The sequence below is a fragment of the Metopolophium dirhodum genome, chromosome 1, assembly GCF_019925205.1.
Source record: "Metopolophium dirhodum isolate CAU chromosome 1, ASM1992520v1, whole genome shotgun sequence".
NCBI classification, from domain to species: Eukaryota; Metazoa; Arthropoda; class Insecta; order Hemiptera; family Aphididae; genus Metopolophium; species Metopolophium dirhodum.
In genome coordinates this window covers 61,622,734-61,649,135 of record NC_083560.1, presented here as the reverse complement: position 1 = coordinate 61,649,135, position 26,402 = coordinate 61,622,734, and the positions used below count along the sequence as shown (strand labels likewise).

Genomic DNA, 26,402 nt, shown 5'->3' with positions numbered 1-26,402 from the left:
TCCGAGGGGGAAGTATGTCTCTATTTATAAATTTTGAAGAATTTAACGTTTTTCCTAAGGATAATAATAAGGACAATAATAAATCTTAATGTAGATTAAATGCTGACTTTCTTTTACACTAGTTTTAAGTAAAAGTACTAATTTGAACCACATAAATCAGCTCGTTTAACACTAATCAATATGAGTGGGCTGCCTTTATTTTTAAATTTTGATGAAATTCTCGTTTAAAATATAAATTACACACATTACCATCGTGGGTCAAAGTTGACTAACAGTTATACACATGTGTTGACCTAATGTGGAAATTTATACCACATAAATCGGCTCATATTTACAATTCACTATTGGGGTAGGCTGCAATTATTTTTAAATTTGGAAGAAATTCTCGTTTATATTTTAGATAACACAAAAGACCAGTGTAGGTTAAATGTTGACAAACTGTTGCACTTGTGTTTACAAAATGTAGAAATGTATACCACATAAATCAGCTCATAATTACAATTAACTATTGGGGTAGGCTGCAATTAATTTTAAATTTGGAAGGAATTCTCGTTTAAATTTTAGATAACACAAATGACCAGTGTAGGTCAAATGTTGACAAACTGTTACAATTTTGTTTACCTAAAGTAAAATTTAGAAATACAAAAATCAGCTGATATTAACTATTTTAACTAGAGGTGGTCTGTCTCAACTTAAATTTTTCAAAAATTACACTTATTTCCAATGGATATCACTAAATATAATTGTTGATGGAATGTTGACTTTCCGATACACATTTTTTTGTCCAAAGAAGTAATATGGAACTATAGAAATCGACTTATCCTAACAATTTTCCAATGGGGAAGTGTGTCTCTATTTTCAAATTTTGAAGAATTTAACGTTTATCCTAAGGATAATAATAAGGATAATAATAAATCTTAATGTAGATTAAATGCTGACTTTCTTTTACACTAGTTTTAAGTAAAAGTACTCATTTGAACCACATAAATGAGCTTGTTTAACAGTAATCCATAAGAGTGGGCTGCCTTTATTTTTGAATTTTGATGAAATTCTCGTTTAAAATATAAATTACACACATTACCATCGTGGGTCAAAGTTGACTAACAGTTATACACTTGTGTTGACCTTATGTGGAAATTTATACCACATGAATCGGCTCATTTTAACAATTATTCATAAGGATGTGCAGCATTTATTTTTAAATTTTGACGAAATTCTCGTTTATAATATAGAGTGCACACATTACCATCGTGGGTCAAAGTTGACTAACAGTTATACACTTGTGTTTATCTAATGTAGAAATGTATACCACATAAATCAGCTCATATTTACAATTAACTATTGGGGTAGGCAGCAATTATTTTTAAATTTGGCAGAAATTCTCGTTTATATTTTGGATAATACAAAAGACCAGTGTAGGTCAAATGTTGACAAACTGTTACACTTTTGTTTACCTAAAGTCAAATTTAGAAATACAAAAATCAGCTGATATTAACTACTTTTTACTAGAGGTAATCTGTCTCCAATTAAATTTTTCAAAAATTACACTTATTACCAATGGATATCACTAAATATAATTGTAGATTAAATGCTGAATTTCTTTTACACTAGTTTTAAGTAAAAGTACTAATTTGAACCACATAAATCAGCTCGTTTAACAATAATCCATAAGAGTGGGCTGCCTTTATTTTTAAATTTTGATGATTTACAATGAATTATACACTTGTGTTTATCTAATGTAGAAATGTATACCACATAAATCAGCTCATAATTACAATTAACTATTGGGGTAGGCTGCAATTAATTTTAAATTTGGAAGGAATTCTCGTTTAAATTTTAGATAACACACATTAACAGTATATTATGTCAAATGTTGACAAACTGTTACACTTGTGTTTATGTAATGTAGAAATGTATACCACATAAATCAGCATTTATTTTTAAATTTTGATGAAATTCTCGTTTATAATATAGAGAACACACATTACCATCGTGGGTCAAAGTTGACTATCAGTTATACACTTGTGTTGACCTAATGTGGAAATTTATACCACATAAATCGGCTCATATTTACAATTAACTATTGGGGTAGGCAGCAATTATTTTTAAATTTGGCAGAAATTCTCGTTAATATTTTGGATAATACAAAAGAACAGTGTAGGTCAAATGTTGGCAAACTGTTACACTTTTGTTTACCTAAAGTCAAATTTAGAAATACAAAAATCAGCTGATATTAACTACTTTTAACTAGAGTTGGTCTGTCTCCACTTAAATTTTTCAAAAATTACACTTATTTCCAATGATTATCACTAAATATAATTGTTGATGGAATGTTGACTTTCCGATACACATTTTTTTGTCCAAAGAAGTAATATGGAACTATAGAAATCGACTAATCCTAATAATTTTTCGAGGGGGAAGTATGTCTCTATTTACAAATTTTGAAGAATTTAACGTTTTTCCTAAGGATAATAATAAGGATAACAATAAATCTTAATGTAGATTAAATGCTGACTTTCTTTTACACTAGTTTTAAGTAAAAGTACTAATTTGAACCACATAAATCAGCTCGTTTAACAATAATCCATAGAAGGGGGCTGCCTTTATTTTTGAATTTTGATGAAATTCTCGTGTAAAATATAAATTACACACATTACCATCGTGGGTCAAAGTTGACTAACAATTATACACTTGTGTTTATCTAATGTAGAAATGTAAACCACATAAATCAGCTCATAATTACAATTTACTATTGGGGTAGGCTGCAATTAATTTTAAATTTGGAAGAAATTCTCGTTTATATTTTAGATAACACAAAAGACCAGTGTAGGTCAAATGTTGACAAACTGTTGCACTCGTGTTTACGAAATGTAGAAATGTATACCACATAAATCAGCTCATAATTACAATTAACTATTGGGGTAGGCTGCAATTAATTTTAAATTTGGAAGGAATTCTCGTTTAAATTTTAGATAACACACATTAACAGTATATTATGTCAAATGTTGACAAACTGTTACACTTGTGTTTATGTAATGTAGAAATGTATACCACATAAATCAGCATTTATTTTTAAATTTTGATGAAATTCTCGTTTATAATATAGAGAACACAAATTACCATCGTGGGTCAAAGTTGACTAACAGTTATACACTTGTGTATACCTAATGTAGAAATTAATACCACATAAATCAGCTCATATTTACAATTAACTATTGGGGTAGGCAGCAATTATTTTTAAATTTGGCAGAAATTCTCGTTTATATTTTGGATAATACAAAAGACCAGTGTAGGTCAAATGTTGACAAACTGTTACACTTTTGTTTACCTAAAGTAAAATTTAGAAATACAAAAATCAGCTGATATTAACTACTTTTAACTAGAGGTGGTCTGTCTCCACTTAAATTTTTCAAAAATTACACTTATTTCCAATGGATATCACTAAATATAATTGTTGATGGAATGTTGACTTTCCGATAAACATTTATTTGCCCATAGAAGTAATATGGAACTATAGAAATCGACTTATCCTAACAATTTTCCAATGGGGAAGTATGTCTCTATTTTCAAATTTTGAAGAATTTAACGTTTATCCTAAGGATAATAATAAGGATAATAATTAATCTTAATGTAGATTAAATGCTGACTTTCTTTTACACTAGTTTTAAGTAAAAGTACTAATTTGAACCACATAAATCAGCTCGTTTAACAATAATCCATATGAGTGGGCTGCCTTTATTTTTAAATTTTGATGAAATTCTCGTTTAAAATATAAATTACACACGTTACCATCGTGGGTCAAAGTTGACCAACAATTATACACTTGTGTTTATCTAATGTAGAAATTTATACCACATAAATCAGCTCATCATTACAATTAACTATTAGGGTAGGCTGCAATTAATTTTAAATTTGGAAGGAATTCTCGTTTAAATTTTAGATAAAACACATTTACAGTATATTATGTCAAATGTTGACAAACTGTTACACTTGTGTTTATGTAATGTAGAAATGTATACACATAAATCAGCATTTATTTTTAAATTTTGATGAAATTCTCGTTTATAATATAGAGAACACACATTACCATCGTGGGTCAAAGTTGACTATCAGTTATACACTTGTGTTGACCTAATGTGGAAATTTATACCACATAAATCGGCTCATATTTACAATTAACTATCGGGGTAGACTGCAATTATTTTTAAATTTAACAGAAATTCTCGTTAATATTTTGGATAATACAAAAGACCAGTGTAGGTCAAATGTTGGCAAACTGTTACACTTTTGTTTACCTAAAGTAAAATTTAGAAATACAAAAATCAGCTGATATTAACTACTTTTAACTAGAGTTGGTCTGTCACCACTTAAATTTTTCAAAAATTACACTTATTTCCAATGATTATCACTAAATATAATTGTTGATGGAATGTTGACTTTCCGATAAACATTTTTTTGTCCAAAGAAGTAATATGGAACTATAGAAATCGACTAATCCTAACAATTTTCCAATGGGGAAATATGTCTCTTTTTTCAAATTTTGAAGAATTTAACGTTTATCCTAAGGATAATAATAAGGAAAATAATAAATCTTAATGTAGATTAAATGCTGACTTTCTTTTACACTAGTTTTAAGTAAAAGTACTCATTTGAACCACATAAATGAGCTTGTTTAACAGTAATCCATAAGAGTGGGCTGCCTTTATTTTTGAATTTTGATGAAATTCTCGTTTAAAATAGAAATTACACACATTACCATCGTGGGTCAATGTTGACTAACAGTTATACACTTGTGTTTACCTAATGTAGAAATTAATACCACATAAATCAGCTCATATTTACAATTAACTATCAGGGTAGGCTGCAATTATTTTTAAATTTGGAAGAATTTGTCGTTTATATTTTAGATAACACAACACGTTTATTTGCTTTATGTCACTAATTAGTATATAATATTATTACAGCCAAATAATATACGGGCGTAAAGTTCGCGAAAGTGAAGTAGGTATTAACTATTCTATTTATAACATGGTCAAATCCCATATAATGTAGATATGAAAATATTTTTGTAACCCCCCACCCATAAAAAAGGCTTATGTACGCTACTCAAGCAGATTGAGAATATTTTAGAAGTTGTCATATCACCAAGGATACGAAAAATCATACTCATACACGTATCTATTTTATAAAACACTAAAAATTACACCTAATAAGTAATAACTAATATCGTATATGAGTATATGAGTTTTATTATGGATATTAACGTAATTCATAATCTAAAAATAATATAAAAGAGTCATGCTAAAATAATAATTAATAATTTGCTATTATTTGCTAACTGTTTGCTAACTACCGGCGTTTGTTTGGAGACGATCGGACAAAGTGGGTGGGTTACCTGAACTTGGCCCACCCAAATAAATAATGCTTATAACTGCCTCAATAATGATTTGCTAACTTCTATAGTAAATTTGCTATTATTTGCTAACTATTTGCTAACTTTTGGTATTGGTTTGGGTCTTATCATAGAAAGTGGGTGGGTCAAATTCATGGACATCTGCATGGACCCAGTAACGATATGTAAAAACATAGAAATCCGGCCTTTATAGATAATACACCATACCAGTTTGGATCAAATGTAAACCTTCTTTTACACTAGTTGTTACTAAAAGTAAAAATTTATACCACAAAAATCAGATGTTTCTGATTTTCCACATACAACCCGTATGTCTTCAATTGATATTTTGAAGAATTTAACTTTTTTCTGAAATTTTCTTTTATTCGCGGATATCAATTAGCAAGTTCTTTAGAATAAATAAATGTCAAAGCATCTTTTTCAGTACCTAACCATATTTCATCTAGTCAGAATTTTTTTTGATCCACCCTAATTGAAAATTTTCGAGTAATCTTAGATTCAAAAACTTTTATTTAAACCCCATGTAAACACAATGAATAAAAATGCTGTCTCCTTAATTGGGATAGCCAATCCAAATTTCTCCTGTTTTAATGACTCTTTCATTTTATAAATATGATCTCTCGCTTCTATTATTCTTTGTTTTAAATGCAATTCGTATAGACCCAGTCACTATGGCAATGAAGACATTCTCAATTATTAAAATTTAAAATCTTTCAAGAATAAAAGAAACGTTCATTATATTTAATTTCTATTTAAATTACTTGATAAGAATAATAATGACTTTTCACTATTCCCTTTAAAATAAATAGCCATTCAAAACTCATATTTAATATTATTCATAAAGCTATATGACATGTTCACCTGTCAACATTTTATTATCCATTGGGAATAAAATTAACAATAAAGAATTTTTTAAATGATAAATGTATATTTATTATATTTATAAATTATTTATCTTATCTCAATTGTTTAAAAAAAATATGTTAGTTATTTAGTTTATATATCTATTGTGTATATTGTATCTATTGTTGACATTGTAAATTGGACTAACTGTCCGTTAATTGAAAATAAAATAATATTTATACTAATTGTTTATTATTATTTATTATTTATTCGTATATAATAATTAAATATGATTACAGAATAAGCATATTTGTGATGTAAGATAAAAAATATAATAATAATAGAAATGCTTATGATGTTGAAATCTAATAAATAAAATTTGAGTTACCTCGTTGTATCAAGTAAATCTAGATTATCTTTTACAATCCTATATGTTTAGTAAACAAAAAATAACTTCATCAAGCTTAATGATTGTTTGACTACTTTATTTATTGCAAAAAAATAAAAATTTGATCACTTAAAATAATAAAGCTAAACATAATGCATTTACAAAACCAGTGTGTTCATATACACAATTTTCATATGAGGTAATATTAAAATGATAAATATAAATATTATAATTTTAATGTAATGAAAGTGTATTTATTTTCATAAATGTTCTATGACATGAGAAAAATCACAAAAACAATATTCTGTGAATTATATTTGAGTAATCCTAGTGCAAAACTAATAGTTTGAAAATTACTACAAAAGCAAAAACAAAAAAAGATAAATAATAATAGTCTCCAAGCTCTTATTAACATTTCAATAAATTAAAGAAAAAAATACATCTCTGATCCATCAGTCAAATGCTAGTAGCTTATATCTAAACAATACAATTTATGTAATTTAAATGTTTCTTTTTACATTTCAACAACAATTTAATGTTTATTTTTATTAAATAAGGCTATAAAATTAAAATTATAAAAGATAAAATCCTGCAAAAAGTTTTGTGGTGGATAATTAATTAGTTCTTCTATACTCTACAACTAGAGTTGTAACTATTAGTTTAGATAAAAAAGAAAAACACCAATCAGTTAAAAACAAAATTAAATTAAATTAAATTTTAACTATAGTTGATTAGAAGCACCACAGTGACACAATAAATTACTAAATTTGTTTAATAAAAATGACTAGGTTTTTTGGTAATTATACATTATTACATCTTATAAGAAATAGAAAAAACAAAAATCGATAACATAGTTAATAATCGCAAATAGTCTTCAATAGTGTATACAATTATTTCTTGATTAACAATTTAATAGATTATTACACATATATAATTGTATAAATATTTCTAAAATTGGTGTGAATCTAAATAATACAATTAACTAATACATTTTTTAGCTTATATTAAAGACTGTAAACAAGATTGTCAAACTCAAAATTCAAGTCTTATTGGCTATTTATTTTAATTTTATTTTTTTTTTGTGTAAGACTTGTAGTGATTTATGAAGTTGTGAATTACTTACATTATTCACATTTTTGGTTTGAATATTCAGTAACATTCAGTCTTCTTAACAGATTATTTCCTAGCAATTATATTCTATTTAACAGTACAACCAACAAAAAGTATTGTGAATTGTATTGCAAGTATCCAAATATGACATAAATACATTTAATCTTACTTAATGTTTTCGAATAACTTAAATGTAAAAAAAAAAATAAACGTTGGTAACCAATAATCTGATTAGCGAGTTTGACGTCTTTATTTAGTAGCATCATAGGTACTGACAGATATACTAATATAAGTAAAGGTCGAGTAACAAATAGGAACTTGACAATAGTGCGTTTATAGAAGCAGCTTTTAAATGGATTTTCTATGTATTAACTTATTGGTAGGTATGCGTACAGGTCAGAGATCTTTTAAATGTAGAGCTAATTTTTTTTTCTCATAAACAAATTTGTATTATCAAAAACATGTTATCACCGTGCGCTGTTTGAAATATTTATAGAGCAGGTTAAAACCTTAGAATACTACTTTTATCACAGCCTTTAGGGGTTGTTGACAATATTTGAATAAATTATGTATGTACTAAATAAATAAACAAATTAACACAATGACATAAAGCTGTTTAAGATGTGAAAAAAATAAAATGAAACCGTATACAACACACAAAAAATACCAATGAGATGCAATGGTGTACGTACAACAATTTAGACTTTAAACTAAATTAAAATTCCATTAACAATATTTTATTTTAAAAAAATTAATGAATAAAGTTTTACGATTATTACATTAGATTAATGTTGTTTTCGATGATATATGTATGTAAATAAATTTAAATTTAAGACACTAATACAATAGAATATTGTTAATATTAAATTAAATTAAAATGATTAATTATTATTTTACATTTTGTATAATGCACGTGTGAAATATAATCACCAGGTAAAAAAAAAGTTCAAGAACTGTGGTTAAACTAAATTCAAGTTTAGAAAAATAGGTAGTTGCAGAAAGTAATTTAACTGAGTTAAATGGAAAATTGTAGTATGAAAATAAGCCACAGAGAAAATTTGGTCTTTCTTGGATTTGGGTTTAAGAACTCAATTGGCATCTCTTAAATAAAAAAACAAAATTATAATATTATATAATTACGTTAAAATAAATAAAATACAATATGATTCATAAACACAATTTATGCGAGATTAAAAGTTTAAACTAATTATTCAAATACGTTGAAAATAGTTTAAATACCTTCAATGAAAATGAATATAATAATATAATCTATAAATTTATAATATACTATTTTAATCTCTTGCAAGCTCAGTAGGTTTAAAAATTTGATACCGGCGACATCTGTAAAAAATAATTGATATTTCAATTCATAATTTCATACATTATAATATCCAAATAAATAAAAATAAAAGTTATTTGACATACCTAGCATTATTTTCAACAAGAGTTTGGACATCCGACGAATACATACTCGGTGGTGGTATCAAGGTAGGAGATGATAAAATATCAGACTCATAATTACGTTCAAGACTTCTACTAGATGAACCAGATACAGGTCTATAATTTGAAAATAATCCGGTATTATCATCTTGACTACCAGAAAATCTATAAAAATATAAATTATGATAATTACTAATTTACTATTAAACAGTTTAAACATGTACCAAAAGATAGTAATAATAACAATAATAATAATAAATGACTATCATGCAATTTAATATTATAAAATATTGATTAATGATTACCAATTGTGAAATTTAGAATAAAACATTTTGATAAAAATTACTAAAATAAGTACATTTCAAAAAATTAAAGGTATTGTAAAGAGATAATGAAATAAAAAACAATTCTTAACTCAATGACTATTTAACATATTGTAAAATGCAGACATATTTATATTTACCTAGATCTATAGTATGATTCTCTCGACCTTCGCATTTGAGGTCTTTGAAATCGTAAATTTAATTGGGATGGGTCAGTTACATATTTATCTTGAAGTTGTCGTCGTCTTCTAAGACCAGGAGTATACTGATCATCAATTTCTTCAGAAGTTGGTGGTTTACTACGCACTTCTGTAAGTAAATTTTGGCCACGACATTTTAAAAGGGCTTCTGGTAATTGTTTTCCACTATTACTAGTTGCACTAGATTTTGATTCGTCACTAAAAAAATAAATAATTTTAAAACCAAAAACTTAATTATGTATACTGAATATTGCTTATAAAAATATATTTATTTTATTATATACCTGAACATTGCTGAATTTATTTCATTTGATTCTGATAATTTTTGGTTGACGGGTAATGGAATTTTACTGTTTTTGTTAAGAATTATAGGTTGAGGTGGTTTTTTACTTCTAGAATGACACATTTTTTAATGAGTTATAAAATTATTTCATCAATAAACAAATATGAAAGGTATTTATATTCATTGTACAAATAATAATACTATGAGTAAAAAATAAAATATTTATAAAAGAAATTGTGTACATAGTAAAACAAATAAAAGAATTTGTTCAACAGTCAACATATTTTGTAACCACCAATATTAATACAATTAAAAAAAAATATTAATTGCTTTAAATCAATTAAATGAGTAGTTAAATATTTTATGTTTATTTTAGTTAATTTAGATATACCTGCTATGATCTGAGATTTTGTTATTTTGATCGGAAGAGGAAAATGATTTTATACTAATGTTAGATAATTCGTTTTCATCAAAATGTTTCCCATTTATATTCATAATATCACTACTATTTCTGTTTCTAGCCCATTTTCGGTGAGCTGTAAACAAATAAAACAGATTTATTTTTGTAGTTTTGTATAGTTATTACATAAATTACAACAAAATTAAAACTAAAAACAGTTAATTATAACATAAAAACAATTTTAATATCCAGGCATCTAATGGTGTTAAATTTGTTAACAAAACTCATTTCATGACAATATTAATCAAAAATTAAAATATGGTAAGCTACAACATATTAAATTCATAAATTGCTGTTAGGTATTTGTTATTAATTTTCAATTGTTAGAACGGACCTTCGTCATCTTTCTCGGTAAACACATTTGGTTTTGAGCTGGTTGTTTCACAATAATTATCATTATCATTTAGATGTCGATCAACGACTCTTATTTCCAATTTTCCAGATACCGTTTCCATTGGACAATTTTCAGATACATCATTCCCTATTTTTGCCGTAATTTATACAAATGATTTCAATTTGACCAAAGGGTGTATTATATAAATAAAATTATATTTTTATGTCAAAAGAAGATTTTTTACATAGCAACATTGGTTTTTCAAATACCAAGTAGGAATTCTAGAATTTAGAAATACTAAAATAGTTTAGATACTTTAGAAAGTAAAAGAAATCAAAAGATATCGTTTACACTATACTAAAAGAAATTATTTGGTAAACAATACTTGATAAAAAAAACTACTGTTTAACAAACAAAAACATTTAATTTTAATTAATTTATGTTTTATTTCTTATTTAAATAAATTTAAGGAAGTTTTGAAAAAAGGATTGATTTAATGTATATTAAATTATCATAATTGTAAATTGAAAGTAATATGAAACATGTTTTATTTACAGCTACCAACAATTTATATCAATACACAAATAATGTAAATTTAAAATGTATTTATTATTGATCAAAGTATTTTTAAACTGAACATTTCCTAAACATGGGAAGAACATTCATGTAGCACTCACCATTTTTTAGTGATTCATCGGCAAATAATTTTCCCGATAATTCATCACCGTCATTGGAAGATCTGGTTGTGTTAGTGGTAACTTGTAGAGAAGGAACTTTTAATTTCATTTTTGTTTGTTGTATGAATTGAGTTTGAAATTCTTTTTTAGGAATAATGCTCAAACTAATGTTCTATAAACCACAAACAAATACAAACTTTATTTTTTGCCACGATAACATCAAGCTTGGCACATGCTACTGAGTAAACTTACAGCTAGACTAATAGATCTTTGTAGTTTCTTTGTAATACTTTTTTCTGTGTTCCTTACAGCTATATTTCTACTTGTATCAAGTTCATACACAATATCATCAAAGACGGCTTCTTGTAACCAGGGTGGTTCAAGGTTTGTTCTAATTAAAAACATAATATAGATATTTATAACAATATATTAAAAATGAAAACAGTTTAAAATGTATTTTTTATGTTAACTTACCTTATTTTTGTAGCAATTTGTATTTCACTCCAAGCTCGTGATAAAAGTGAATTATGTATCAGATTATCAGTGCATTTTGAAAAACATTGTGCTAACTGATCTCTACCAGATGTCTTATCTGGTGTCTTACAATTGTTTGGGTATTGAGGATAAATGTTATCTTTTCCACTCTGTATATTATATACAATTAAAACAATTTTATTTTATTTAAAAAAAAAAATGTTCTTGCAACTATGTGAAATACATACCAAAGAGACACCATGCAAACTTAATCTATGTTCAGGGCTTTGAAGATTTTCTGCCTTCCACTCATTATCAGTTTCTTCAGAGTCATCAAATTGTGATTTCCATTGTGACATAAGAGTTAGCCCTACATACAAACGTTAAAGTATAATTAATATGCCATTTTGTATAAACAATCATTCAAGATTTAATAAATTGATATTTTGCTTAAGGTTTTTAAACATTATTTAGTGGCCGATGATTGGTCCATTACATTTTAGTGAGCCATCATATTTATAAATTGTTTATGCAACTTGGCATAAATAATTTGAATAACGTTGTAAAATCAAACGTGTTTACCTCCTCCACCACGTGTCACTTGTTGCATTGCAGATAAATTATCATCATCAATTACTGCAAATTGAGTATATGTAACATCCCTGGCAGTAGTGGCAGAAGATTTTAAGATTTGCCTATTAGGAGTAGCTTGTCGCCTAGCAAAATGTAAACTGCGTTGTTCTTTTTTTATTTGATTTACAATACTATCTGCTTCAACCACAGGAGAACTAGCTGTTGTAACTAAGACAAAATTAAAATATAAAATCTCGTAACAAAGTTTTTTTTTTTTTTAATTTAAATTTTACCTTTATTAGCTTCTTGAGTTGCAATAACTGAAGTATTCAAATTACCCAGATCTGAATTAGGAACACCTTCAATATTTAATGGCGTTGGTGGAAAACCAGAATCAACTGTACAGTTAGTTTGGGAAGAATTGCGCTTAGCAGCATTTAACATTTCTGTTTCTCTTTCCAAACCAGGCATAGAAACAGCTCTTCGCTGAACTACTTTCTTAGGAGAACCTGCAATAAGTAAAAATTATAGTTACATAGAAATCTATTATTTATAATTAAAAAAAGTAGTACTTTTTGGAATTGGTAAATGATCTAATGGTGTGCTAGATGTAGCATTACAATTTTTATCAGTAGAAATAATTTTATTAGAACCTGAATTATTTGCATCAGATTCAAGTTTTTGGGCACGTCGGTAAATTATATTATTATCACATTGTATTTGCTCCTGTGAACAGGAAAAATTCAAAACAGTTAAATTTTTAACTGCTGATTTAATGACATATTTAGTAACAAATAATTACCTCTGGAGTATTTTTTTTATTGTCTGGTTCTTCTTCTTGTCCATTATCTACAGTAGAAGTGACTAGTTGATTGTTGATGTCTGCACCATAGGATGTGCAAGTGATTGGCCTAGAAATAACTGGTGTGGTATTATTTGTAATAACACTAACAGTAACTGCCGGTTGAACTGTTTCAGTAGTTTTCTCCCAGTCAAAATGGTCACATTCTTTAACACCACGTCTTTTCATACATCGTTCAAAAAGACCCGTTAACATATTATAATCTGGTTTGTCAGCATATTCAAGAGACTAAAGAAAAAAAATTAATTAAAATTTTATCAACTTTACAAAGTTTAAGATAACTTTTCAGATTTTTTTTAATGTTGTGAGGTTTTTTTTTAACTATTAATTGTATACTTGAACATTTAAGAAATTTCAAAATTTTAAACTCACAAGATATTCGAATGCTTGTATATTATACTTCTACATTTTTGAAGCCATGTTTCTCATAAAACATACTGGGCGCTGGTGGTAGAAGAAAAAAATTGGAGAGATATGAACTAACAAGCATATACCAAAAACGTGATATAAAAATTATATTATAAACTCCTTCGAAATTCATGAAATGTAAGCAAGATAATGTCAAGCAATTGCTGATAAGAATAATTAGTTATTTATATTGCATCTTTACTTTCTGTGTTTTTTTCAATTGCATGGCTAAATATATTTAGCCATGGCCAATTGGTCATTTGACTTATAAACATTGTCACAAATATATTATTAAATATTTCCTATTTTGTTTATTTAAAATGGTTCTTTCGTATTCATTTTGGTAAGAAATTAAGTTCAAGTAAAATACGGACGGTTTGTCAATACTTCACTATACAGTTATTGATAAATATTATATTAAAATCTGTACTGTGGGGTTATATAGGTACATTTGAAATACTGATTATGGACTAATTTTAAGACTAATTAATTTAATTTATTATTTTTATTTTTTATAAGTAGGTATGCAACAACCTACTTTTACCATAAGTACTTTTATATTTAATTTTTAATAGAGCAAGAATTTGTTCTGTTTAGTCTTTTTATTTTTATTATAACATGATTTATACATTATTATTATATTGAAAGTTTATTATTTACTGAGTGAGGGTACAAACATAATCTTTAATTGCTTATACTTTATTAAGTGTGTTAATTTTTTAATATAAAGACTCATTGAAATGTGCCACGTGTGGATTAAAATGTATCCCTACTATAGAGCACATATCAATAAAAAGTTACTTGTGTTTAACACTTTTTAATAAATTATTATTTGGTAATATAGAGTTTAAATAATAACAGTATGATGTTTTAATAATATGAGAATCTAACAGAACCATTATAGTTTAAATTTACTAAAAAAAAAATTGTATTTTAATATTTTAATAAAAATAAGTACACATTATGAAAAGTTGAAAACAAAAAGTAGCTTCTGGCCAGGTGTCCCGTGACCCACACAGCTTTTTCTAATCAAGGGCAATTTGAGTTAAGTTTAAAAAATAATTGACAAACAGGGAATTTACAATTAAAAATTAAACAGCATTAAATAAATTAGGTACCTAATATATATTTAGTATTTTACCTGAATATGCTCAAGAAACTGACGCAGATCTGATGGAAGATGTTTAAGAAGTGAGCGATGATCATAATTTTCTTTCATAACACCGACTTGCTCTTTATCTTTAATCTTCCGCCAAGGTAACTGACCATTAACAAACTCCGCCAACATATAAAACAATGACCATAGGTCGTCATGCCTTCCCATTTCCTAAACAAAACAAATGCTAGGAATTTAAAATTATAATTTTTTTTTTTGTGAAAATATCTTATCATTAGCATTTAAAATGTATAATATAAATAATAATATAATATATAAAAATAATTGCTATAATTCTTAGATTCTGATAAAATAACAAATCTACTTTGTAGATTGTAATAAATGCTAATTAAGATTACACGAGGGATGGCGTTATTGATATATCAATACCGGTATGTTGTTATTTATGTTAATACTTAACCAATATTTTTGATACTTCCATACTCTCAAATAAAAGTAGCTTCAAGGAATAACCAATTTTCGTCTGGTTTGGTTAAAGCACAACCATCAATTAAAGTGCTTTTCGTTACCTACTTTTGTTCCCCATGATTAACAGTATTGGTAAGTAATTACTTAACGGTACTTTTTGATATACTAAAATATCGATAATCAAAAAAGTAGTATACTAAATATACCACCAGTCCTAGATCATACCATACAATTTATGCAGTTTATATATTTTTTGAAAACTATTTAATTTTATGAATGGGGTTTTATGATTTAGGTAGATAGGTACAAAACAAATTAATGATACTTACTTTATTTTTGTGGGCATTCAATGAAGCATATCTTACAGTACCACGGAAGCCAGCTGCAGTTCTAGGAGTTCTTACTTCTCCATTAGCAGTTGTGAATTGTCTAGCTAGACCATAATCCAACATGAAAACACAACGGGAATTTTGATAAAGTCTTCCAATAGCAAAATTTGACTAAATAAAAAAATAATACAATAATTAAATAAAATTTGTAAAAATTATTATATTATCTCTTAAAAGTTTCTAAAGTAATCTTACAGGTTTTATGTCTCTGTGTAAAAATCCAACTTCATGGATACTTTCTATGGCTTTTAAAATCTGTACACCTAATCTTAAAGTGGTAGATAAGGAAAAAGCACCTCTCGGCTGCGCTCTTCTCAGCTCAGCTAAATTTTTTCCTTGTAACTGCATTACAACATAATTGAAACGTTCATTTCTTCCACAGCCAATAAAACGACATACGTGTTCTTTACCTAAAATTATATTAAATAATATAATTATTGTATTGATATTAGTATTATGCGTTTGTATAAGAAAAAGTTTTTTTAAGGCGCCCTGTGCCAATGTAATTTTGTTCATAAAAATACGCTTTCCGGGAATAATGTCCTGTTCAGTAGAATCAACAAAATTTGAAATTTTTTTTAACTAATACAGGGTAATATTCAACAAGCCAAATTTAACTCTGTTTTTCAATATTTTAATCTCAAACTTTATAATATATCTTCAAAAATAATAGTCTTAAGGTTTTGCTACAAATTATATTATACCATTATTTGAAATAAAATAAAAAATTGGAGATCAATGCGGCCTGTAGGAAGACTTCTTCTTTTAGATAAAAAAAATTGTTATCAAAATCCTACAATTCTACAAAGTCTGAAAATTATTTAGTCATTTTTATTTTGATATAATACACAGTATCAACCCTCTTACCCTTCCCCCTAAATAGGTATCAGAAAGTAGATATGTAAAAAAGTATTATAATTTAAGTGGTAACTAAAATATAAAATATAATTTTCAAATTGTATAGAACTGTAGAAAATTTGAAAACCCGGCACCGGGCACCTTATGTCTCTATATTATACTATAATGTTTTAGGAATTATATTAATAGAATTAAAAAAATCTACATTAATAAGAATATATATTGATATATAATATATATTATATATTGATGACATTTGATGATATTATATGAATAGAAATAATCAAATTATCAAGTAAACCTATTATATTAAAAACAAATCTAGGTAAAATGAATATAAATAAAATTATATTTTTCAAAATAATAGTAAGCCCTAAGTTATGGCTGATCCTTACAAATTATATTTTAATGGATTAACAATTATAACAAAAAGAATATTTAAATTTTTTCAGAGAGGAATAAAGAACTAATAAGATCTAATTTGGCAAAAATATGTACAAGCACTTCAAACACAGTACTAGATATTGAACAGTGGCACAGTTAAGACTCATATTTGAAATATATTCTTATAATATTATTATTACTAGGGCAAAAGAATTTAAATATTTTCATAATTCTTTTGCACAACTGTAAAGCTAATTGGAAAAAAAATGAGTTTCATGTTAAGACAAAACAATATTTGTAATTGTATGTATCATACTTAGATCTTTTTGAGTTTCAGTTATTAATTAGGGCACAAAACTTATAGCATTTGAATATTTTTTTCTAGAACTTGACACAAAACAGAGTAAATTACTAATTAAGTTTATACTAAAATTAGTCCAGAACAAACATTTTTAATGCATCATTTTGCATAATTTAGGGTTTAACTCATTCTTTTTAAAATATTTTTGTGAAGATAATGCTGTTTTTTCTTGTTATGATCATGCCTTGACGCATTTTGTTTTGGACAGTTATGCGTCCACCTTTTGATGTAAATGTATACATGCCACACGACTAAATTATTTCAGAAAGTAAATTTTATGTGATTGCCGTATATTGGTTTTTTCCTAATTACTTTCTAATCATATTGTGTTTAATAAAATCCAATTGCAAGTATTTACAACTATACAAGACGTGTGTGCTATTGTATATTATAGAATTACATTATTTAGCAGTGTTATTGTTCATTTTTTTTATGCTATGTTTATAATTTGTTGATTATGCCTAAAGAAAAGAAATTAGAAGTTTTAGAAATTATGTAAATGAGATTGGTATAGATACATATTCATATGATTTTTCTATGCTTTTTTGGTAAATATTGTGACATTAAAATAAATTGTGATTAATGATTTAATGTGACCAAACATCCAACAACGAAAAAGCAATTATTGTCAACAAAAAAAAACACGGCAGCAGCTTCTTAAAAATTTAAGTAGGTAACAAATCTATTTTCAATTAAGATATTTTGCAATGCTTTAATATCTTCTAATATACCCTTAAAAAAGTTTCACATGATAGATTTAATAATTTTTTAACTACCTATAAAGGAAAAGAAATTTCAATGGGGTCCACTCTAAGGCAGGGTTAGCTACTATCTGACTCAATTCAAATAATTGAGAAAGTTGAAATAACATTTAAACCACAACAAGTTTAGTCAAAAAAGAAATACAAAGTTGAAAACAGTTTTGGAAATAAATGTTGGTCTATCAATTCTGAAAAAGATATTTAATATCTTACTGAGTAACATAGAAAATAAAAACTATAATGGCTTCCCAGAATACATTTCCAGTGAAGACAATATAATGAATTATAAGTATGCTCCCATCGCATTAGTTGACGTAGAACGTTAATTTTCTAAATACAATGAAATATTAAGCAGTAACAGAAGATCGATCAAATTTGAAAATATTAACTAATATATAATTAATAATTATATAATGAGGAATTGTGAAAGTACAAATTGTTTAATTAAATTACAAATAATTTGATTATTTGATTATATTTTTCAGAAACATATTTAAATACTTAAAAAAAATCATACATTATACACTTTTTCAATAAATTGTTTTTTCAAATATTTTATCTTTTTTATTGCATGTCAAAACATATTATTTACAGTTTTTTTTAAGCATATTTAGTTGCTGTTTATGGTTCTTCAAGTCCCTAGTACTGGTTATTATAAAATTTGAAGACATCAACAGCTCAACATTATTATTGTTAGCTGTTACAGTATAGGCAATTATAAAAACATTGTCATAATATAAATAAAATACAAAACTATGACAATTTTTACTACAATATAATTTAATTATTAGTTTGAAAAGAAATATAGCAAAATTGATAGTAATTAATAAATTTTGCTGTTCATTAAATGGTATAATTATTTTTGTTTTATATATACAAAAATATTGAATATGTAAAATTCACTGTTACTTATTATTTTTATTTGCCTACAAATAGATCATTATTTTTATTATTAACCTTAATATTTTGGAATCAATAATTTGGAAGACATGTAGGTATATATACTTAAATAAGTTATCTACCTTGTAATTTTTTTAATACAGCTACTTCCATTTTTAAGACTTGTTTAGGTTGACGAGCTGATTCTACTTTCAAAGCTATAAGTTCTTTTGTTATAAGATCTTGACCTTCATATATTTCTCCAAATCCACCACCGCCAATTTTTCTTGCCTAAACATGTATAATTAATTGGTAAGTACAATAGTAATAAAAAAAAATTAGATACAGAATCAAGTTGTTAAACCTAAAAAAATGTAGGTATAGGTACAATGGTTAATTTATTCAACAAATAGTTATATTTCAACTAGAAATATTTTAATAGGAGTAGTTGATATAATTTAGGAATGTCAATAATCTTAAAAATATTTACCTTATTAAAACAAGATGTAATAATTTATATTCTAAATTATCAAATTTCTTATGGGTGGTGTAGCCAGGGGGGTGGCTAAGGGGGCTATAATAGAGTGACCATACGTTCTGTTTTATACAGGATTGTTCTTTATTTCGGCTTTGTGTCTTGTTGTCCTCACAAAATTTTCTCACGACGCCTTTTGTCTCGTAATTTCAAGTCTGTCCCATATTAATCCCATTTTTTGCCTTACTGTTAATTTATAATTTTTGAAATTTTTGAAATGACAAATGAAATAAATTGATTAGATTAATATAAAAATCTATACTTTTCAATTGTATTTTTGGATTTTTGTTTTTACTGAGGTTTTTACCATTATTATTGTTGCATTATATAATAATAATATTATAATATTTTAGTCCTGTATTTTAATTTTTTAAATATGGTCACCCCCTCTCTATCATTGACTGTGCTGACCTTAGAATTTTAACAAGATTAATAAAAAAAAAAAAAAAGTGTAAAGAAAAGACATATTGTATTTGTATTTTTTGTATTTTTTTGTGAGGCTTAGCCCCCCCCCCCTCCATACAAAATTCCTGGTTACGCCACTGGTATGAGTGTATGGCATTTTTTTTAACAATAAAATAAATTATTATAATTTATGATACTCAATTACTGAAGACTATATAACAAAATAAATATCTTAAAAATAAATAATACTTAAATTATTACAAAATAAGTGTTATTTACACTAACAGGCTATTATACTATCTTCATATAATGTTTTCTGTAATGAAGGAGAGCTATAACAATAATTTGGACCTTGTCCAAAATTTAAATACATCAGTATTGGTTAAATGTTTAAATGGTAATAATTTTATCAACAATTCTATATAATTCTTAGACTTTTTTTTATTTATTACGTTAGGTAATTAATTTTTTTATAAGTATACTTAATGCATGGATATATTTTATTTATATATTAAGTATGTCAAATTGAAATATAGTTGAGTTTCATTATTTTTACATTATATTACATTAGGTAGTTGTTATTTTTATGTAATTAGAAAATTAATCAAGATATAAAAAAATATCAATGATGTACCAACATTAAAAATTAATATATATTAACTGTTTTTAATTACCATGAAAAAACAAATATATTTTTAAATTATTTTGTAATTGTATATTCTTGTATTTAAAATAAAAACATTTACATTCTATACATTCCTTAACATTTATTTCGATAAAATTAACATCATTGCACTATAGTCTACAATTTATACTATAAGTTTGTTTTATATAAGTGAGTTAAAATAAATTTCTAGTTTGAATTATTAAAAAAATAATAATAATAATACCAACATTATTTAGAAAAAAAAATAATAGAGTAGTGTTGACAAGATGGACAATGAAAATTATAAATAGAGACAGAAAATAAGTGGGAGACAAAATGTTTACTTACAACTTTCCACCTTTCTTTAACTATATGTCCTGGTTGTAACAGATCTTCGGAAGACATCTTAACTTATATATGCTCAAGTTACACTATGATTTGTTACTCGCCGTTTTTTACCAATGATATTTGGTCATTACTGAAAGAGACAGAAATATAATAATTACACAAGGTTAAAAAATGGTATCAAGTTACATTTGTCTAAAAATACAAATAATTGGTGTATGATTCCACAAAAAAATACACAAATATACAATTAATTATGGTTCTAATAGACTTTTAGAATATTAAATTAAATTTTAAATTTTCTAACATTATTTTTTTTCCTTTCAAATTAAATGTTATCTAAAAATTAATTAATTTAATAAAATAGATACCTATATAATACCTAATTTATTTTAATTTTTAAATAACCTTTAGCTGTAAAGAATATTTTTATAATGCTTCTAAATTATATGAATATTTTTTTCTTGAATATGAATATGAATATAATAATAACTAAATGTTTTTCTTCATTCTCAATATATCTTTAAAAAAATGTATTCTCAGATATTCTCAGTTTAATAGTATTATGAATTTATAACCTATTGACTATATTATTTCTTTAAATAACTGTCAATAACTAAAAATAAAATACAAAGCATTTATATTTAAAATTTATATGTAAAGATGAAAAAGTGTGTTGTACTTTTTTATTTAGCTAAAATCTGAGATAATGTATGGTTTAAAACATTTAAAAACCTCCATTTAAATTTTTTTAGGATACAAAAATAATCAATTTTAAATTTATTGTTTATTACTTACCTACATACTTGTCTAACCTCAAACCCAATACGGGAAGGATAGGTAATTAATTTATATTATTTATTAATTTAATTTAATCGCCATTATTATGAGGAAACTTAAATTATCATGGTATATTATGACTCTAGATGTATCAGAATAAAAGTAAATTTTCTAGATAATTATTGAAGAATGAAATAGTTTTATTTTTAACATAGGTAGGTAAATCTATTAGTATAAAAATAACTGAAGTAAGAAATTCTATAAGTGTCTAAGGTAGTTTACACTATTGTATACTTAAGTATTAATATAAAGTATACTTACAAGTATCCTGTAAGAATGACCTCTTTAAAAATAACATACCTACCCGAAAATAAGAATGGAGAAAATAATTAGGTACACAGAGCATGTTCATATGATATATCTAGATCATGATAATATAGTAGATATACTAATACAGTTTTAACTATTTACAAATAATTAAATTTGAATTGAATTTTTGTTTTTTTTAATTTTAATTGATATTTAATGTGTTATTAAATTTAACTATTAGATTATAACTTCATAAGAGAGAAAACAATTGTAATCATATATTATGTACCTAAAATAATGTATTACATAATAGTAGGTAATTTAATAATGCTAATATAACTGCCTGATATTGATACACATTAATACCGGATTCATCTCACAAATATTTTTATTGCTGTGAAATATAAGATGTCTATAATAATATTATTGTCATTAATATTATGACAGATAAATATGATATTTAATAACTTTGAAAAGGCAAATATTGCAAAAAAAAATGTTATTTCTTAAGATTAGTTTCACAAAATTTCTAGGATTTCTATGATATTGAGCTTAGAGAAATATAATAATTTATTGGTATAAGTACTAGTTGAAGCATCACTATGCCGTAAAGAATGTCATAAAAAAAAGAATAGATACCTGTAGAAGTCGATTGGCGACATTGTGGGGTCAATAGGACAAATGTATTGAATTTTAGTTCAACCAAAAATAAAACTATCATTTAAAAATATATACGACAGACCTAAAATATAATTAAATGCTTGAACAGATTCACAAAGTTAGAACTTATTTTCAATACAAATTATTTAGTTAAATTTAATAATTTGTTTGTAGATGATCTTCGATAGGTAGGTACGTATAATATAATATTTATCTTAACTGTCAAAAATGTATTGCCATTGATTACTTAAGTTTAATAAAGATAATTTATTTGAATTGACTACCTAAGTAACAAAAAACCTTTTAAATTAATACATAATATGACTAGATAAAATTAACAACAAAATACTTGGTGTGAAAATAAATTAAATTTTTTATAAAATGTATTACCTACCTAACCGTAATTACCTAATCTACCAACGAATTTAAACTCAATTAAGTAAATACTTAATTGAGTTTAAATGAATTAAAACCGTTGCTGTTATGCATTAGTTACAATAATATAATTTGATATTTATGTTATACCTATTATTGTAGTATTTAACCTATAAGGTAGGTAGTTACACAGTTCAATATTTTATAACTATATTGTATGTATTTTATTTCCATATAAATAATAAATATTATATGCATACATTTTGCACTAATTTAAAATTAAAAAAGTGATTTAAATTTTAAAGAAAAATTGTTCAGTAACTTTGGCATGGCCTTTATATAAAAGGTTCCTTTTAATAGGTATATCATATGCTTAGTAATAAAGAATTTAATTTCATGACTTTTTTAAATTATAACTTTGAGTTGCATCATTCTATAACTTTATAGATTAGGTTTACCTAACCTAACCTAACCTACTTATTGTATTTCATAATTTGTATGTAAAATATACCTGTGTAGGTACATATTAAATATATATTATAGGCGTAGTTTTACCCGTAAACGGTAAATTAAATATATTTTCTAAAAGAAAATTACATTAGTTATTCTTTACTTATAACTGTAAATATATAATCAATAAATATATACATAAATTAAATGAAGTGTTATTAGTACTGAAATAATGTGTAATTTAGATCCTTAATCCATAAACAATTACTATTTTTTAAGAATCTTAGAAATTGTGATTTGTGACTGCATTTACCTGAACCATGACTTGTCAGTCACTTGTCTCAGTACACTTATGTTATCTAATATTCTATATTATAAACAGTAGTACCTCACTAGGCAGACTTATAAAGGACCCGGAGTTGTTGGATTATAGAGTGTTTGACCAAAAAAAAATCAACATATTATTAATGCAAAATGTATACCTACATCAATGTATGAATATTAAATTTATAATTTATAAATGTAACAGTGAAAATGTATGGTAATATAATATGTAATGTAGGTATGTATGTTTTATTGGATAAACTTGTCAATTTATATTTTTTAACTTTTTAAAGAATACCTATTTAAGATTAAATAAAGTGTCGGATTACTGAGGTTGTTAGATTAACGAGAGTTGTATTAGTGAGGTCCTACTAGCAATAGACTCCTCCATAACTCGATTGCATTTACCAGCCAATATCTAAAAAAATCGAATAGAGCTATTAAAAGTAATGTGGCTCAGCCTTAAACTGGATTAAAAAATGCAGTATAACTGTAAGCAGTGGTGTGGCAAACTTCATTAACTTATGAGGCACAATAATTTATATTAGAGATTATAAATACTTAAATTAGTAATTACGTATTTACGTAAATGGTAACTGAGAAAGATTGGCTTAGTCTTGGTGTGTAGTTAATAAAATATTTATTACATGTGAAATGCCCCGAATCTCCAGGACACTTACCTACCACCCTTTAAACTGAGGCACGTGCCTCAAATGAATTCCTTCGTCTGTAAGTATGAGTTGTACCTAATGGATATTTGGAAAAAAAAGAATCAATAATAATGAAGGTACCTCCTATATGTATAATGTATTATACAAATTATGTAGCAGAAAAACCAATTCATATGTTAATGGGTTATTATCTTTCCATCTGGCCTACACAATTAAACATAATATCATAACTTTCTGAGATTTTTTTTTTTGGCACCTATAAAACTAATGCAAAACTTTGCCTGAACAAAACCAAAATGTAATAAAAAAAAATATATTTATATTGTATAAGGGCACCTAACCCATAATATTATGTATAATATGTAGGTAGGTAGAAAACCATTAATTACATCAATTACACAAAAAACTAAGTACCTAATTAAAGTTTTAAACTAAAAGTGCGATTAAAAAATTGCATCTATAAATTCTTAAGTAACATCAAATTATTATCATAATTGCTACCTAAATTAAAAAATATACACAGGTACATAAATAGGTACCTATTATACTTCTAGGAAGATTTTATCAGAAATCCTCCTGGAGTCAGCAAACAAACATATTATAGATGTTTGTTTATTGTCTTCGGTGGTAACAACACCAATCCTATGGAACCCGAACCCGTAGCACAAGGTATTGTTCAGCGCTCGGGTAGAATGGAATGCGGCATCACTATTCTCAACCCACAGCAGCAGGCTACATAATATTATGGGCTTAACTGCCTATTAATCCAACTACACAGCACACAATTTTTCCACCGGCGTACACACGACAACTGACAAGTCAAACTATTTTGAAATCCAAACTAGGTACGTACAATAGTATTATAGATCGGACTATGGTCTTTGTCGTGCGACACGACACGATCGGCGAAATGATAAATTGATAACGTATGATCGTCGGTGGGCATAGTACGGATCGGTAGGACGGGAGGCGAAGACGGATCAGGGCGGGTTAGATAAACATTATACCATGTATTATGAAATATTAATACTTACAGGGGAACAGTGGACAGCGACTACGACCGGGACTGACCGGTCACCGCGACCGCGGGCAGCTGCTGTCGGTCTGCGGGTCCGACCGGCACGGAGACAGTTTCAGCGAGACGGCCGTTGGGCAGCCACGACCGACGTACGACCAACTTCGTTGGTAATAATGACAACAGTGACGGTATCGATACGGCTGAGTAACGTCGTCGCCGACGTAACAGCCGTCATGATAAGACGTGGAAGAGATACGGTGGCGGGCCGACGGAACACCCTCGGCGGCGGCGGAACGAATATAATATCGATAATATTATTATTATTATTATTATTATATATCGTCGGGAGCGTTGTTGGGGAGTTGCTAGGCAAGGGTGGAGCGGGTTGGCGGGCGGCGGTACGCAACGTTACACGGTGAAAAACAACGGACGACGACGACGACCGCGGTTGTTGTGATGTACGACGCGACGCTACTACGCTGCCTAGGCGCCCGGTGGTATTGATCGACCCGTCCGTCCGTATCGTCGCGTCGTTAGTTACTGCGTGATCGGAGCGCGCGACTTAACGACGTGCGTCGACGATCGCGTAGTCGGCACGGCGGCGGCGGCGGCTTTGGCCGTCGGACACGCGCGCGCGGGTGTCAGATTGCACTCGGCGGGCGGATTATGTTATTATGATATTATTATTAAAATTGTTTCACACGCCGACCGATTACCGCCGCACCTGGCCAGCAGCACTATGTTGGCACGGTATGGACGTTGAAACGGAAAGCGTAGCTCGACGGCCGGTCTGGAAGACGGCAGATGTGACGATCATTGATTGTGCCTTGAGCGCGATTTTTTTTTCTACTCGTTTCCCTATTTCCTCGGTTCCACCCG

At 26.9% G+C, this 26,402-nt stretch overlaps 1 protein-coding gene across 3 annotated transcripts; it reads right to left on the bottom strand.

Annotated features, from left to right (window-relative positions):
- Nucleotides 1-7,985: 7,985 nt before the first annotated feature.
- LOC132934788 (tau-tubulin kinase homolog Asator) lies at nt 7,986-26,359 on the bottom strand. Of its 3 annotated transcripts, none has more exons than XM_061001144.1 (20): nt 25,540-26,359; nt 20,940-21,069; nt 19,149-19,296; nt 15,958-16,172; nt 15,703-15,873; nt 14,930-15,115; nt 13,321-13,608; nt 13,091-13,244; nt 12,812-13,027; nt 12,528-12,746; nt 12,194-12,315; nt 11,946-12,115; nt 11,724-11,862; nt 11,472-11,643; nt 10,795-10,941; nt 10,392-10,536; nt 10,002-10,109; nt 9,658-9,915; nt 9,180-9,359; nt 7,986-9,095 (listed from the first exon to the last, which is right to left on the bottom strand). In XM_061001144.1, exons 2-20 carry the CDS (start codon nt 20,994-20,996, stop codon nt 9,047-9,049), a joined length of 3,144 nt encoding a protein of 1,047 aa, XP_060857127.1. In that variant the 5' UTR covers nt 20,997-21,069; nt 25,540-26,359; the 3' UTR covers nt 7,986-9,046. The 3 variants fall into 3 exon arrangements, with proteins under 3 accessions (XP_060857127.1, XP_060857128.1, XP_060857129.1); XM_061001145.1 differs by lacking the exon at nt 25,540-26,359 and adding an exon at nt 25,045-25,395; XM_061001146.1 differs by lacking the exon at nt 10,795-10,941 and having other exon boundaries at nt 25,540-26,356.
- Between the last annotated feature and the right edge of the window lie 43 nt (nt 26,360-26,402).

Coding starts and splice junctions, on each gene's coding strand:
- LOC132934788 (XM_061001144.1), bottom strand. CDS start 20,996: ATGTCTTCCGAAGATCTGTTACAACCAGGACATATAGTTAAAGAAAGG. Junction 15,874..15,957: donor TACACAGAGACATAAAACCT/GTAAGATTACTT, acceptor TTTTTTATTTAG/TCAAATTTTGCTATTGGAAG. Junction 10,110..10,391: donor AAAATCTCAGATCATAGCAG/GTATATCTAAAT, acceptor GTGTCATTCTAG/AAGTAAAAAACCACCTCAAC.